The sequence below is a fragment of the Rana temporaria genome, chromosome 1 (genome assembly GCF_905171775.1).
Source record: "Rana temporaria chromosome 1, aRanTem1.1, whole genome shotgun sequence".
Classification (NCBI taxonomy): domain Eukaryota; kingdom Metazoa; phylum Chordata; class Amphibia; order Anura; family Ranidae; genus Rana; species Rana temporaria.
The window spans coordinates 656,167,382-656,183,592 of record NC_053489.1 but is presented as its reverse complement, the minus strand read 5'-3'; the positions used below and the strand labels follow the sequence as shown (position 1 = coordinate 656,183,592).

Sequence of the window (16,211 nt, the reverse complement as noted above, 5' to 3'; positions counted from 1 at the left end):
GGGCGCTACACACCGAGCCCACCAGTGCTTCTACACCCGACTCCCTTCTCTTCTCACACACTGTACCGATCGGAGTGAGGAGAGGGGAGGAGCTAAACTGGACATGACGCGGGCATGTTTATAAGTGATCACTCCTTCATTGAACAGAGCGACCACTTGGTAAAGGGCTGGTGTCATCAGCACTTTACACCGATCCGTGATCCCCCGGGTCCGGACGGCCGCATTCATTGCAGACACTTCTGCATTGATCCGCTGAGCAGGAAAATGACAGGTTGTCTGCTTCTCTGTGCAGAGTGGACAAGGACACAGTCCTGCTCTCCTTTATGGGGAAATGGGATGGAAACTGACCGCCTGTCCGCTTTCATCCGATCCGCCAGACGGATGTAAAAAATGACCACAATCTGTCTGGAATTTAGGGCAGGATCAGATGGCGGCGGGTGACCTCTGCTGCTCCATAGAGGAGACTGCAAGGTCTGATCAGGTCAGACTGAAAAATTGACAGGCGGACCTGATCGGAAAGCCCATGAAAGGACCCTTTCTCTGGCTTAAAAGAGCCCACAAAGGGGGACAAAAGGTAATGAAGGTGGGCGCGTCTGGCATCTAAAGTCACGGAAATACAACCTTTAGTAACCAAGTGAAATTAGAATGGGAAGGGGACATGCGTTCTGGTGGGCATGTGTAATGCCAGCAATCAAGCAAGATACACATTTATAAGTAACCTGTAATACTTGAAATGTACTACGTACCGAGTAAACTTTTAAAATGAATCTCTCAGCCTTTGTAAACCGTACCAAAGGGTAAACTCTGCCAAAGGTGCGTCTTCTTGGTGCCCTCTAAACCTGATTTCACTATGCTATTGTAGTAGTGATCCTCACCAATTCATCATACCACTGTCCAGTGAGAGCTTTTCTTTGGCTAAAAAGAGCCCAAACTTGGACTAGGGGATTTTAGGTGGGTGAGTCTTGCGCCTAAAGTAATGAAAATCAAATATTTAGTAGCCAAGTGAAACTGGAATCAAAATGGCACACCTTTCTGCAGACAAGGGTAAATAAACATTGTGTGGTACCAGCTTTGAGATAAAACTTTTACACAATGCCTAAGAAGCAATGATCCTTGTTTGACCCAGTAACCACACTCGATATTAATCTCTTCTTCCCGACAGGTATTCTCGGCAATAACAAGGCCATCGGAAAGTACATCACAACTATGATTTTCTTGTACTTTGCATGCCTGCTGCCCTCAATCGCCTTTGGCTCTTTGAATGATGAAAACACTAAAGGGGTGATTGGTAAGATTTTCTTTGAAGATCATTTGTTTTGCAACTATCAACTTGGAAGAGGATAACCAGGTGGGTAGCAGCGCAGTGGCGTAAGGCGGCAGCGCTACTTACTTATCCACCAGTGAGACAAGTGGCTGAGCTAACCTCTCTGGCAAAAAACTACAGCTGGCTTCTTGCCTGGGTTCTGAGCAGCTCCACTTCTAGTCCATGTAGCGGATAGCATATCTTCACCATTGTTGAGGTTGACTACAATTCGAGAACCTTGTTCAAAATTGCTGTAGAGTTCGCTAGCTGTTATTTAAGGTGTTCCCTAGCCACCGAGACCATATCGCAGGAACCATCCATGCTGTGAAAAACGTGTCTCCGAATACAGGCAAGCAGAGGAGCGGTATTTGGTTCTGTAAATGAAAGATGAGCGGTTGCTTGGCCACGGGTCTTGAGGTTGTTGAGTGAGTCTCACTGCTGCTTCTTCCCCAACAGTGCAGATCCCTCCATCATTAAGGAGTCATGGAACCTCCATTCCCTAATGCTTGAGGGATCAGCTTTCAACTTTTCCTTTCTGGGACAAAAGGGTGGAATGGGATTCTGGTGGGGAAAATGTGCATCACCATCCATCATTCATCTTCGTGTTCTTACATTAGCAGTCACAATTGGTTGATTATTATAATCGGTAGTGGACAAATTAATATAGACTCCAGGTGACGGTGAAATAAATAGGAGCTAGCAGGCAATTTTAAGGAGCCAGGAGATATACACTACATGGTCCAAATGTTTGTGGACACCTGGCCAAAAATGTTTGTTCCAAATCGAGTTTAGGTGTTTCCAATTAAAGGGGTTGTAAAGGTTTGTTTTTATTTTCTAAATGGGTCCCTTTTTAGCTAGTTCATTGTTGGTTCACTTACCTTTTCCTTAAATTTCCCTTCTAAATGTTTTTTTTTTCTATGTCTGAATTTATCACTTCCTGTTACTCCTCAGTAAGCTTGCCCCCCATCATCCGAGCCGTTCTGGCTGGGGGTTAGTCGGCGTGCTCGTCCCCTCCCTTGGGACTACATCACTGCGGGGAGACGCTGTGTATCCCGCAGGGATGTAGTCCCGAGAGCGGGTGCGAGCACGCTGACTATCCCCCACCCAGAACGGCTCGGATGATGGGGGCAAGCTTACTGAGGAGGAACAGGAAGTGAGAAATTCAGACCAAAAAAAAAACATTTAGAAGGGAAATCGAAAGAAAAGGTAAGTGAACCAACAATGCACAAGCTTAAAGGAACCTATTTAGAAAATAAAAACCAAACCTTTACAACCCCTTTTAAGGGTACTGCTTACAAAGTAATTTTTTTGGCCAGGACGCTTTTATAATGTAGAATAACTGTGTCCTTGTGCCAAGTCCATAAAGACATGGTTTGATGAGTTTGTGGAAATCCTTCCAAAAAGCGTGAAGTCCTAACAAGGGTCAATGCAATTTTATTGCCCATTGTTTTGGAATTGGTTGTCCAAGAAGCACATGGAGATGGAATGGTCAGGTGTCCACAAACTTTGTCCATGTAGTGTATGCTTAATTTGGCAAAAATAATAATAGATTCTAATTCGATATAGGAGCTAGTTGTAATTATTATATATTTTAGACATGATAATTTTTATACACATTGGGGTTATTTACTAAAGCCGGAGGATGCAAAATCTGGTGCAGCTCTGCATAATATCCAATCCGCTTCCAGGTTTTATCGCCAAAACTTAATTGAATAATCTGAAGTCTAAAAGCGGATTGGCTACCATGCACGACTGCACCACAATTCTCGGCCGCCAGCGGGGGTTAAAGACACCCTGCTAGCGGCCGAAATGCGCTGCAAATTCGACAGTGACATAGCGGCGTTTTACCACCAACGCTATGGGCGGCAGCAGCGTGAAAGGGCCCTCACACACCCTCTGGTGAAAGACATCATTATTATGTTTCCGAATTGGTTGAACTTTCTTGTGTTCTGCAAACGCACAAGGGTCGACTTTGGAATAAAGACCTGAGGTTGCTATTAAATTCTATATACCAATACTGTACTGTAGAGCTGATTTAAGCAGTTTTATTCATAGCTTCCTTCTAGAGTCTATAGAAGTGATTATTTTGTGAACTGAATTCCCAGCCATGTGACTGTATTATGGGGCACAGTACATTGCTGAATTATCATTTCTTCTAGACATTAGGATTCTCCAACCCTCAGGGATTGGAAATGGATTCGAAACTGCATAGCAGTCTCTCGGGTTAACTCCTTTAATCAAAGGGTCTCCTTTACAAATCCGGAGAAGGGGAACAATAGTAGTGCTATCCATGGCAACCAATCTAATTATTCATTTTTTTTTTTTTTTTTAACCTGCACTAAAAAATGATTAGTTCCAATCTGGCTGGTTGTTATGTTTTTACCTTTTTTCTCTAAACTTAAGTCTAGGATTTGAATGGTGGGGTTTCTAAGATACTCGGTGTTAATGATCTATTATATAAAAAATATTTTTCCTAATGTGTCTCCAATGGGACAAGAGTGTATATATAGTACTTTGTTCCATATTGCTAGTTGCTTCCATACACTAGCTGTGAGGTCCAAGCTGGCCTTCCTCCCCTCCTACGCCGGCCGACCCAATAACTGCTAGGAAGTAGACAGACACGTCTTATCAGCAGCTTGTCTCTTCTCTTTGAGCGTTTTCCCTGGCAATCATTGGCAAAAGGAGTGCATGTGCTGTCATGATCCCCACCCCACCCCCTCACCCCTGTATTTCACTTGCCGTTACCTGTCTCAAGAAAGTGGTCAGAATGGGGCCAAGCTGCCACCATGAAGTGTCCATCTCCTTCCTAGCTGTTGTCGGGTTGGCCGAGGCTGGAGGAGAAGGGGTGCAGGTCAGACCTCATGGCTAGGGTTGGGAAGCACCTAGCAACATGGGGAAAAGTGCTACATGAAGTTTACCCCATAGGAGACTAAGCAGTAAAAAAATAAAAAAAAATCTTCTTTAAAGAGGATATGTCACTTTTGAAATATCTGTTCTCCATCGGTCCCTGCTACAGACATTTTAGGCTTGTTCCTACACTCTGCTTCTCTGCTTTGCATATGTTCATTAATGCCCTCCAACAGCTAATTGAGACCAATGGGGACCTGGCCAGTGAGCTGTATTAAACTCTTATCTTACAGAAGAGCTCTTAACAAACCATTGATATTTCTGTAGAAAGTAGTCTTTCCATTTTTTGGTAGCCCATTCTAGAATTTGTATAAAACTGATGGAGAAAGATGCCTCAGAACCAATGGATCCTCTTTATGTACATTAAACGTTTCTATGTCTCCGAATACATTGTACAGTAATGTGTGTTGGCTGTGTCTTTTTGTTGTCTCTCTTCACTCTAGATCACAAATTAATTTAAAACTATAAGAAAATGATAATCTCTCAATGGACGGCACAGAGCTTCCTACAATAAGTGATGTTCAGTGTTTGATGGATCCGTTATGATCTCATTATCCTTGTCATTACCCATTTCAAAACCTTGGTGTCCAAAGTGTAAATGGTAGATAAAAAGTACATACTAGATAAAAAGGGATTAAATAATATTATATAGTGAGGAAAATAAGTATTTGAACACCCTGCTATTTTGCAAGTTCTCCCACTTGGAAATCATGGAGGGGTCTGAAATTGTCATCGTAGGTGCATGTCCACTGTGAGAGACATAATCAAAAAAAAAAATTCCAGAAATCACAATTTATGATTTTTTAACTATTTATTTGTATGATACAGCTGCAAATAAGTATTTGAACACCTGTCTATCAGCTAGAATTCTGACCCTCAAAGACCTGTTAGTCTGCCTTTAAAATGTCCACCTCCACTCCATTTATTATCCTAAATTAGATGCACCTGTTTGAGGTCATTAGCTGCATAAAGACACCTGTCCACCCCATACAATCAGTAAGAATCCAACTACTTACATGGCCAAGACCAAAGAGCTGTCCAAAGACACTAGAGACAAAATTGTACACCTCCACAAGGCTGGAAAGGGCTACGGGGAAATTGCCAAGCAGCTTGGTGAAAAAAGGTCCACTGTTGGAGCAATCATTAGAAAATGGAAGAAGCTAAACATGACTGTCAATCTCCCTCGGACTGGGGCTCCATGCAAAATCTCACCTCGTGGGGTCTCAGTGATCCTAAGAAAGGTGAGAAATCAGCCCATGACTACTCGGGAGGAGCTGGTCAATGACCTGAAAAGAGCTGGGACCACCGTTTCCAAGGTTACTGTTGGTAATACACTAAGACGTCATGGTTTGAAATCATGCATGGCACGGAAGGTTCCCCTGCTTAAACCAGCACATGTCAAGGCCCGTCTTAAGTTTGCCAATGACCATTTGGATGATCCAGAGGAGTCATGGGAGAAAGTCATGTGGTCAGATGAGACCAAAATAGAACTTTTTGGTCATAATTCCACTAACCGTGTTTGGAGGAAGAAGAATGATGAGTACCATCCCAAGAACACCATCCCTACTGTGAAGCATGGGGGTGGTAGCATCATGCTTTGGGGGTGTTTTTCTGCACATGGGACAGGGCGACTGCACTGTATTAAGGAGAGGATGACCGGGGCCATGTATTGCGAGATTTTGGGCAACAACCTCCTTCCCTCAGTTAGAGCTTTGAAGATGGGTCGAGGCTGGGTCTTCCAACATGACAATGACCCGAAGCACACAGCCAGGATAACCAAGGAGTGGCTCTGTAAGAAGCATATCAAGGTTCTGGCGTGGCCTAGCCAGTCTCCAGACCTAAACCCAATAGAGAATCTTTGGAGGGAGCTCAAACTCTGTGTTTCTCAGCGATAGCCCAGAAACCTCACTGATCTAGAGAAGATCTGTGTGGAGGAGTGGGCCAAAATCCATCCTCCAGTGTGTGCAAACCTGGTGAAAAACTACAAGAAACGTTTGACCTCTGTAATTGCAAACAAAGGCTACTGTACCAAATATTAACATTGATTTTCTCAGGTGTTCAAATACTTATTTGCAGCTGTATCATACAAATAAATAGTTAAAAAAATCATACATTGTGATTTCTGGATTTTTTTTTTTGATTATGTCTCTCACAGGGGACATGCACCTACGATAACAATTTCAGACCCCTCCATGATTTCCAAGTGGGAGAACTTGCAAAATAGCAGGGTGTTCAAATACTTATTTTCATCACTGTGTATATATATATATATATATATATATATATATATATATATATATATATATATATATATATATATATATATACACACACTCTATCTCTCCAATGGGTAGTCCCTAATTGGATTTTTTTTTTTTTTACAAATTTCTGTCCCAAGTACAGTATGAGTGACAGAGTACCTACAGTGCAGGGAGATGCATGCAATTTTATAACTAAAGCTGTTGCAAAATTATTGTTCAGTTGAGGATGAAATGTGTATTTGGGAATTGCTCATGATCACAGAACATGCACAGGAAACATTCAGTTGATTTATATAGAATGTGCATACAGGAAAATATGACCTTAATGCCATTTACAACATTGACTGTCATTACAGATGTGCAGAAGACAATTGTGGGGCAGTGTATTGGGGGTGTTCTTTACGCCCTCTTATCTGGACAGCCTCTGGTTGTGCTATTGACAACGGCTCCCCTGGCATTATATATTAATGGTATGTATACAGATAACCAGCTGCTTGCCTGCTTGGCCAGTATGTGAAAGGTGCAAGTCTTTTATGGAGATCTGTAGAAGGCTTACTGCCTTTTAAAGTTATTTATTCACATGTATTTATTTTGTAGGCCTTCAGGTAAGGAATAGGAAATGTTTACTTTAATATAAATGTTGTTATATTGATGTACAAGGTGCAGGTACCTGGGTCCGTGTGCCGTTTCAGTCGATTTGGATTAAAAAAATTCAGATTAAAGTGGTTTTAAACTCTAAAGCCTTTTTTTTTTCCCCTTAAATTCTCTGCAATAAGGTCAAAAACGTTTTCCAATACTAGTCCCCACCCCCTCCCCCTCCCCCTTCCCTAACACTTACTGTACCTGAGTCCTTTATCGATCCAGTGCTGTGCCTGGCTGCAGGTCTTCTTTGCCCTCCCCCTTCTCCATTGGCTCCTGCTTTTGTCAATCAAATCCTGTAAGGGGGGGGGGTCGGAATTGAGGAAACGTGTATCCCCCATTAAAAGTGGCTTGCTATGGGGCACACAGAAGGAGTGGAGCATGCCTGCGGGGGACCCCAGAAGAGGTGGTGGGTGGCTGCAATAACAGTGCGCAGAGCAGGTAAGTATAGTACGTATTTTTTTTTTTTTTTTTAAGAGGCTTTACAATCACTAAATTATTTACTAGCCATTTCCTCCCGCTCTCCATCCTAAACATTTCTCACGGCAGCCGGGGGAAGACGAGAGACGACGGCAGCACTGCAGAGCAGGGGGGCAACAACAAGAGGGGGGGGGGGAGCCCAGGCAGTAGGGGGTACCACACATTGTGATTAGGATGTTCCCTGGCAAAGCCCCTGTGCATGCCTATGACTGTCAGAGTGGTCACATGTGACGGTCTTGCCGGTTTCTGATTATTAGTATAGACTGAGAGCGGTCTAAACCTATAAACCTATGCTGTGTGGCCGTTAAAGGCCACCTGCTTTGCGGCCATACGTTTGCATTAACTGGGCGCCATGACATTAATTTGCCTATAAAATTGCTTCTCCAGCTAAAAGTTTTGTAGGAAATGGAGAGTGAAGAGGGGAGAACATGGGGAGTGATTTACTAATACTAGAAAATACAAAATCCGGTGAAGCTTTGCATGGCAACCAATCGGCTTTCAGTATTATGTCAAAGCTTAATTAAACAAGCTGAAGTTAGAAGCTGATTGGTAAAAAAGGGAATGTCCCCCAGGTTTTTTTTTTGCGACATAGTATATTTTTATTTCCATTGACTAATATACTAAAAGTAAAATATAATCTTTTATTGTACAATGAATGAAATACAAAATGTTGTTAGATTCTTAAAAAATTGGAAACTCTGGTTTACAGACAGTCTAGGAAATGTACCATCAATATTAAAAAATGATAGACAATACAGTACATTGTATACAATTATAGAATTAACATAAATATGGGTACATTGACGCGTTTCGACCAATACTGTTAAGGTTTTCTTCAAGGGGATTTGTACTCTGGTGAGATATATTAGAAACATATTATGATTATGACAGTCTAACACAATACTAACATCTATGTATATATAATAGAAATATATTTACCGCTCAAATAATGAGATTTGGAAACTAACATATAACCAGAGATTTTGAATAAAATGCAATGGTCCAGGGATCTTCATATACCGTCCCCTACTCCTCCAGGCAGGAACCAAATAAAAAGAGGCTTACAAGGAGTCACGCATTTGGATCATCGGGGAGAGGGGGGAGGGATGGACGACACCTGTGATATAATTCAATAAGTAATTAAATTAGGATTATGTGGGATAGTAGCATACTTTAGCAGCGCTGTCATAGTACCAAGTGAACTTACCCCCACCAACACATGCGGTTTCCCATTTTTTGAGATGCTGATTGGTTACCATGCACAGCTGCACCAGATTCTGAGTGCTCCACTTGTAGTAAATCTACCTCCACTGTTTTTAGTGCACTTTATCGCCCGGCTGTAAGGCCGACCGACCCTCTTGCTCTACTACTTTGGATCGGTGATCTGCCACAAGTATGTAAATTAAAGCTTTTGACTTTTATATGTGTGCCAGGTCAGCGACTCCGTAAGTATTAACACAGCTCCGCGTAACAGACCATCAGCTAGCATTTTTTAAGTTAATCAACAAATGGCATCCCATGTTTTCCTGAAGACAGGTTTACTTGTTAAAAAGTTTTTTTTTTTTTTTATTTGCATAAAGTCCCTTATTTTATTTTGTCTTGATGGGCATTTAAATTCCTACTGCAGAGCTGAATCTGAATGGATTCATCTATGTAGAAGAAGCTTACTCTGTCTGCAGAGCATTTAATTATAAGTCTGCCCCTGTGATCACAGCACCAGCTGCGTCTCCGCTCCATCTAATCATTCTGAGAGCGAGGACTGGAATTGGAAGCGATAGCGTAATAATAGAATGTATTTGATGAATGAGTGATAGACTGTCGGGATAAAGGTGTTCTCTGTTCTCCTGGATTGACATTGCCAACAATCCTGTTTAAAGGAGAAGTCCAACCTGAGCTTTTTAGGCTAGGCTTCTCCTCTGGGTCACAGGAGTGCAATTTGTTTTGCACTCCTGTGACCCATTTTCAGCGGAGAGCGGTCTGAAGTCTGCTCTCTGCCGACGTCACTGCCATCAGTCGAGGCCGACTTCCCAAGTCTGGATCCGCCAGCTGTCTTGACTGATGGCAGTCTCAGCGAGCCGCTGGGACGACCACTTCCCACCCCTCCAAAGCCAATCGCTCCAATGAGCGTGGAGGAGCAGAGCAGGAGCGATGACGGTCAGCATCGCTCTGCTAAGGGAAGAGTGAGAACCGAGCCATCGGCGGTGTTCGGTGGCTCGGTTCTCAGTGCAGAGACGCCCGAGAACAGCTGCAACGGTCTGATGCTGCACCCACCTAGGTAAGTATAATTGGCAAGAAAAAAACAAAACCTATTTCTCTTTTAAGGCTGAAAGAGAAAATTTAAAACCACCCTTGCAGTGGGTTGTCCCCATCTCCCAAACCACCCTGTACCCCCTCCCCTTTCTTTCGCTCATGCAAGGATTATATGCTTATCTTAATCTACGGTAACGTCTAAAAGCAGCCTTACTTACTTAATCCTTCACTCCCATGGCAGCCAGTGTTCTCTTCTTCCTGGGTTGTGGGCAAGACCCACCCCCCCTGTTTCCTCCCTTACAATGCATGACTGCTGGTCCTGCATTGTAGGTGATGACATCAGAGTGCCAAAGAGAAGCGGCTTCAGTGTCCCGGTTGCATGGAAAGGAGGAAAGCTGCAGGAGTGAGCGATATGGTAGGTAAACCTGCATTTAGTGATACCCTAGCCAGGGGCCTCCAAACTATGGCCCTCCCAGTTGTTCAGGAACTACAATTCCCATCATGCCTAGTCATGTCTGTGAATGTCAGTTTTACACTGGTGACACCACAATAGGGATAAAACTTTTTTGTAGAAGGGAGTTTAACAAGGCATGTGGCCACTCATTGAAATGAGAAGAAATTAGGTTTAACCTTAAACTACGTAGAGCAGGGATATGCAATTAGTAGCCCTCCAGCTGTTGCAGAACTACAAGTCCCATGAGGCATAGCAAGACTGAGCCACAAGCATGATACCCAGAGGCATGATGGGAATTGTAGTTTTGCAACAGCTGGAGGTCCACTAATTGCATATCCCTGACGTAGAGGGTACTTTACTGTAAGAGCAGCAAGGATGTGGAACTCTCTTCCACAGGCGGTGGTCTCAGCAGGGGAACATTGATGGTTTCAAGAAACTATTAGCTAAGCACCTGAATGACCACAACATACAGGGATATACAATGTAATACTGACATATAATCACACACATAGGTTGGGCTTGATGGACTGGTGTCTTTTTTTCAACCTCACCTACTATGTAACGATATGAAACCATGCAGTTCCGTAACAGCTGGAGGGCCGTAGTTTGGAGATCCCTGCCCCAGACCAGTGACGGCGAACCTTGGCACCCCAGATGTTTTGAAACTACATTTCCCAGGATGCTCAACTACACTGCAGAGTGCAGGAGCATCATGGGAAATGTAGTTGACGTGTTCCCTCCTTGGCTGCTTGATTCATACAAAGTCCCACATGTTGTTCCCTCTTCCAATTTAACAGGGATGGAGGCTATTGTTTATTCTTGAGTCCCACTTAGTTTAGCCTAGGCCCAGCAATTACACTGCAGAGTGCAGGAGCATCATGGGAAATGTAGTTCCAAAATGTCTGAGGTGCCAAGGTTCACCATCATTAGCCCTAGACAAATTACAAGCCTTTGACTCTTGCAGCACAAGGGCAGCCCCAATGCAAGGGTAGTTTTGAACTTTCCCTGGAGTTCATCTTTTTTTTTTTTTGGGGCATGCAGACACACTGGAAAGACATCTCTTCTCTGGCTTAGCAGGCTAACAGGTTCTCTGGCTAGCAGGTGACCTAAAGCGAAAAAAATAAAATAAAAAAAATAGGTGAAGCCAAAATCACAAACAGAAAAATGGCACAAGAGGCTTAACTTGCAATCAGTAGGATGTGTCCCTTGTGCTGATTCCTCTTCTGTTGGGCTCCATTTACACTTGTACGACACCAAAGTCACAAGACTTTGGGGCGCAGCTTGGATGTGATTTGTTGTCCCTCTGCAAAGTCACCCACTGTTACATATAGAACATTAGAGGGGATGACACGTTCATGCAACATTTGAGGGTTAAAGGGGTTTTCCACCTTTTTTTTAAGTTTATTAAAAGTCAGCAGCTACAAAAAGTGTAGCTGCTGGCTTTTAATAAACTGACACTTACCTGCTCCACGGCTCCAGCGACGCGCCAGCCAGGGCTCCGCTCCTCGCCCCCCCTCTCTGGCCAGCGTCTTCATTCTTAGTGTGGGCACCCGGCAGTGACAGCTTTCGGCTTCACGGCCGGGCAACCCACTGCGCATGCGCGAGCGGCGCCGTCTAATTGGACAGGCGCTGGCCTGCAGGCAGGGGCTGTGAAATCGCCTTTCCAGCCCCTCGGCGGAAGGAGGAAGTGGGACAGGAAGTCTCCTTCTCCTGAAGCCCCCACTCCCCCCCCAAAAAAAATTACATGCCAAATGTGGCATGTAAGGGGGCGAAGAGTGGGTTAAGCGGAAGTTCCATTTTTAGGTGGAACTCCTCTTTAATATTGAAGTCTATGGCCCTCAAGTTGCATGAAAGTCGGACCAAAGTAGTGCATTAACTACTTTTGAAGTCAATGCGACATTAAGTCATGAGACCCTGACTAATGCTTGCCCTTTTTACCCAGCTGCTCATTTCATAGAAGCCATACTGCAGCTTTATGAATGGAGGGGGTGGAGCCATCAACCAGTCACCTTTCCTCCATTCATAGATCCTGTGTTATTTATAGAAGCTGTAGTCATGATTCTTTAAATGGAGGGGGTGGGGGGGATATTTTCATTAACAGAGGTGGAATCGGCACAAGGGATACAAACTAGAAGTTTTATGTCCCCTGTGCTGATTTTATTTTATTTTATTTTTGGCTGATCTTGAAATTGAAATACTATTTATTGGGTTGGTTTGGAATGTAATAGGTAGCCAGTGTTCATTTATCAGCTGTGAAATAAATGCATGTTTTATAAAAATGCAGAAATGTGATCATGGAGAGTGTCTAACCTCTGCTCTCCTCTTATAACAGTTATCCGAGGAATCTGTGATGACTACAATCTGGACTTTAAGGCTTTCTATGCTTGGACGGGTCTATGGAACAGCTGCTTCCTCATCTTATACTCCCTCTTCAACTGTAGCCTGCTGATGAAGCTGTTCAAGAGGTGAATCTCTTTACACCCTGTTCATATAATTATTGTACGATTATTTATAATTATCAGGGCTTGACAGACCTGTCCACCAAGCTGTTTAATGTTACCAGATCAATGCCTAAAAGCCTTGCAGTGCTTTTCTTGGGGGTCAGTTTTGTTGCAGCGTGATCTGAGTGTGACAGTCTCCAACTGGACGTGTTCTGTAATTTTAGGATTTTTTACCACCAATTAGAGGAGCTTTTTCAGTTCCTTACATTGTAGAGTATATGGCTTAATATTTATAGCCGCACAGGTAGCTCAGCCGCTTTAACTGGTTGCAGACCAGCCGCCGCAGTTCTACGGCGGCAGGTCGGCTCCCCTGCGCGAGAGCCCGTAGCTATACTTCGGCTCTCAACTAGGGGCCGCTCGCCCCCGACTCCCGTGCACGTCCCCGGCGGGCGCAATCGCTGCCGGGCACATGCGATCGCTCGTTGCAGAGCGAGGACCGGGAGCTGTGTGTGTAAACACACCTCTCCCTGACAGGACCGGGAGCTAAATGCTGATCTTCTGTTCATACAATGTATGAACAGAAGATCAGTCATTTCCCCTAGTGAGGCCACCCCCCCCCACACAGTTAGAACACACCCAGGGAACATACTTAACCCCTTCCCTGACCCCTAGTGTTAACCCCTTCACTGCCAGTGGCATTTTTTATAGTAATCCAATGCATTTTTATAGCACTGATCGCTATAAAAATGCCAATGGTCCCAAAAATCTGTCAAGTGTCCGCCATAATGTCGCAGTACCGGAAAAAAAACACTGATCGCCACCATTACTAGTAAAAAAAAAGATTAATAAAAATGCCATAAAAATACCCTCTATTTTGTAAACGCTATAACTTTTGCGCAGGAAAAAGTTAGATATTTATTTTTGCTATAATAAATATCCCCCAAAAATATATATAAACGGGCTCTAGATTAATGCGACAGCCAATCACATTGATCGTACGACCTGGAAGCCCATAGAACACCTCAGACGTTCTGGACTTTTAAAGGTCTGGCTCACACCTACTGGAAATAATCTAAATAACTTGTTTTTTTGTTTTGTTTTTTGTAAAATTTTGTGTCTTTCTCTCTTTTCAGGTCCACAGAGGAAATCATTGCACTTTTTATATCCATTACGTTTGTGCTGGATGCACTTAAAGGGATTATAAAAAGTAAGTGACTTGTACCTTGTGTTTATGTATCCTAGCATTTAAGTCCCCGCTTAGACCCACACCAGCCTGGTAATAAATAGCGATATTAATAGTCGGAGCTCATCACTTTTTATACATGGGGAATTTTAATCTTGGTATCATGTGTGGGGTGTTTGGGGGGGGGACTGCACTTGAAAGAACATTCTTAGACTGAAGTTTTATGAGGAGCTGACAGGCGGCGTTGGGGGTCACATGATCCTGTTGTTGAGTTTCCCCTTTCAGTCCTTGTTCTTTTTTTGGATTCTCGTTATTTACGCAGATACGAAATTTCCCATAAACCAACCATGTGACTTTTTTATTTTATTTTTTAAAGCCAGCCTTTCATCGATCTTTTGAATTTGACTGGTTCAGCACCCCCGCCAGCAGACCCCAAAATCCATAGCCCAGGGTTGTCAGGAGGAGGCCCTTGTACCCATCAACATGGGGAGCAAGGTGCTTTGTGGTGGGAGGGGGGGGAAAGCCCACCCATCCCCCCCCCCATGTTTAGGTCATGTGGACTGGGTACAGTACAGAGCAAAGAGGACGATATTGTACCACGCGCTCCCGATGCTCGTGCAACTCTGCAAGGGGCGGGCGTATTATTGACTGAACTCTGCAAGGGGTGGAGACCTACAAAAGAGGCCGTATTTTAGAATGATGGGCAGAGCTGATAAGTTGGGTTGCCCACTGCTGCAGCCAATGGGTGCCCACCAGTGTCTACTCATCAATGCCACCTATCGGTGCCACCTATCAGCCCCTCTTCATCAGTGCAGGAGAAAAATTACCTGTTTTCAAAATGTTATACCAAACTATGAAAGTCTTTGTTTTTTCCCAAATTTTCAGTCTTTATTTGTTTGTCAAAAAAAAAATGTAAAACCCAGGTGATGATTAAATACCACCAAAAGAAATCTCTTATTTGTGTGAACAAAAATGACAAAAAAATAATTTGGGTACAGTGTTGTGTTGTATGACTGTGCAATTGTCATTTAAAGTGCAACAGCGCTGAAAACTGGCCTGGGCAGGAAGGGGGGTGGAAGTTCCATGTGGGCAAGTGGGGTTAACATTTCGTAATCTTTGGGTTGCTTTAGACACAATTTTACTTGCTCTTCCACTTTGCAATGCATGTTAGGTAATTGCTTGTAAAGGTGAATAGTTATGCACCAGATATCCCTCCTGTAGATTTTTTTTATTTATTTTTTCTGGATACAAAAATGTGTGCTCATTGGCTTGTGTCTAAAGGGATTACGTTGTTTTCGTGGTGTTGCGTGGTACTCAAACCCCCTTCTGCTGTCCTCCCAATTAGCAGCCTGTAAGGGAAAAACTTTTTGAGAGCTTTTGATGAGTAATAAGGTGGACCATCAGATATGTGAAAGGATACACAATAGTGGGCGCAGTCCCAGGTCTTGGGCTGCTAAACGGTCTGGGAGACCCTTCTGATGGTCTTTTGGGGCACTGCAGTGTTTCCTCACTTTGAACAAAATCTGCTTACATGAGAAGTGTCAGGGCATGGTGTGGCCATCGCAAAGGGATCCCAGACTGCCTATTGCATTTAGTAGCCCAAGACCTGGGACTGCACCTGGGAGAGGCTGAACTCAGGCCGAAAATACCCTAGGCAGAGTATTGGTTGGAGGTGAGACGAGGAGTGAGATTTGATGTAGAAATTTGTAGATATCCTCAACTGCAATGGAACTTTTTGGAAGAATATATACGAAACAGCCCATTTGACCTTTCTTTAGTTATGTCATCTACTTCTGGTAAGCGTGTATCCAAATCTTTAGGTGCCGAATCTTCTCAGGAGGTGTTGGTGACGATCCTTTTATCACTTGCCTGTTTGAAGGAGGAGTTTCCTTCACCTGTAGGACGGTTTCTTCTTCTATCTATCTCTATCTCTATCTCTCTCTATATATCTATATCTATATCTCTATATATATCTCTATATATATATATATATATATATATATATATATATATATATATATATATGCGCATACATACACCCACACCACTTTATTAGTTACACCTTGCTAGTACCGGGTTGGACCCCTTTTGCCTTCAGAACTGCCTTCATTCTTCGTGGCATAGACTCAACAAGGTGTTGATGACATTCCTCAGTGATTTTGGCCCATTGTGACGTGATAGCATGACGCAGTTGTTGTAGATTTGTTGGCTGCACATCTATTATGCCAATCTCTCGTTCCACCACATCTAAGGCCCCATACACACGGTCGGTTTGGTCCGATGAGAATGAACC

The 16,211-nt window shown here is 43.5% G+C and overlaps 1 protein-coding gene across 2 annotated transcripts in view; it reads left to right on the top strand.

The window, feature by feature from the left end:
* SLC4A11 (solute carrier family 4 member 11) overlaps positions 1 to 16,211 on the top strand; it is a 253,703-nt gene that overhangs the window by 178,656 nt on the left and 58,836 nt on the right. For both annotated transcript variants that reach the window (XM_040335512.1, XM_040335511.1), the window contains exons 10-13: positions 1,163 to 1,288; positions 6,828 to 6,941; positions 12,627 to 12,759; positions 13,869 to 13,942. In XM_040335512.1, coding sequence (XP_040191446.1) covers positions 1,163 to 1,288; positions 6,828 to 6,941; positions 12,627 to 12,759; positions 13,869 to 13,942 — 447 coding nt within the window. The remainder of the gene's footprint in view (positions 1 to 1,162; positions 1,289 to 6,827; positions 6,942 to 12,626; positions 12,760 to 13,868; positions 13,943 to 16,211) is intronic.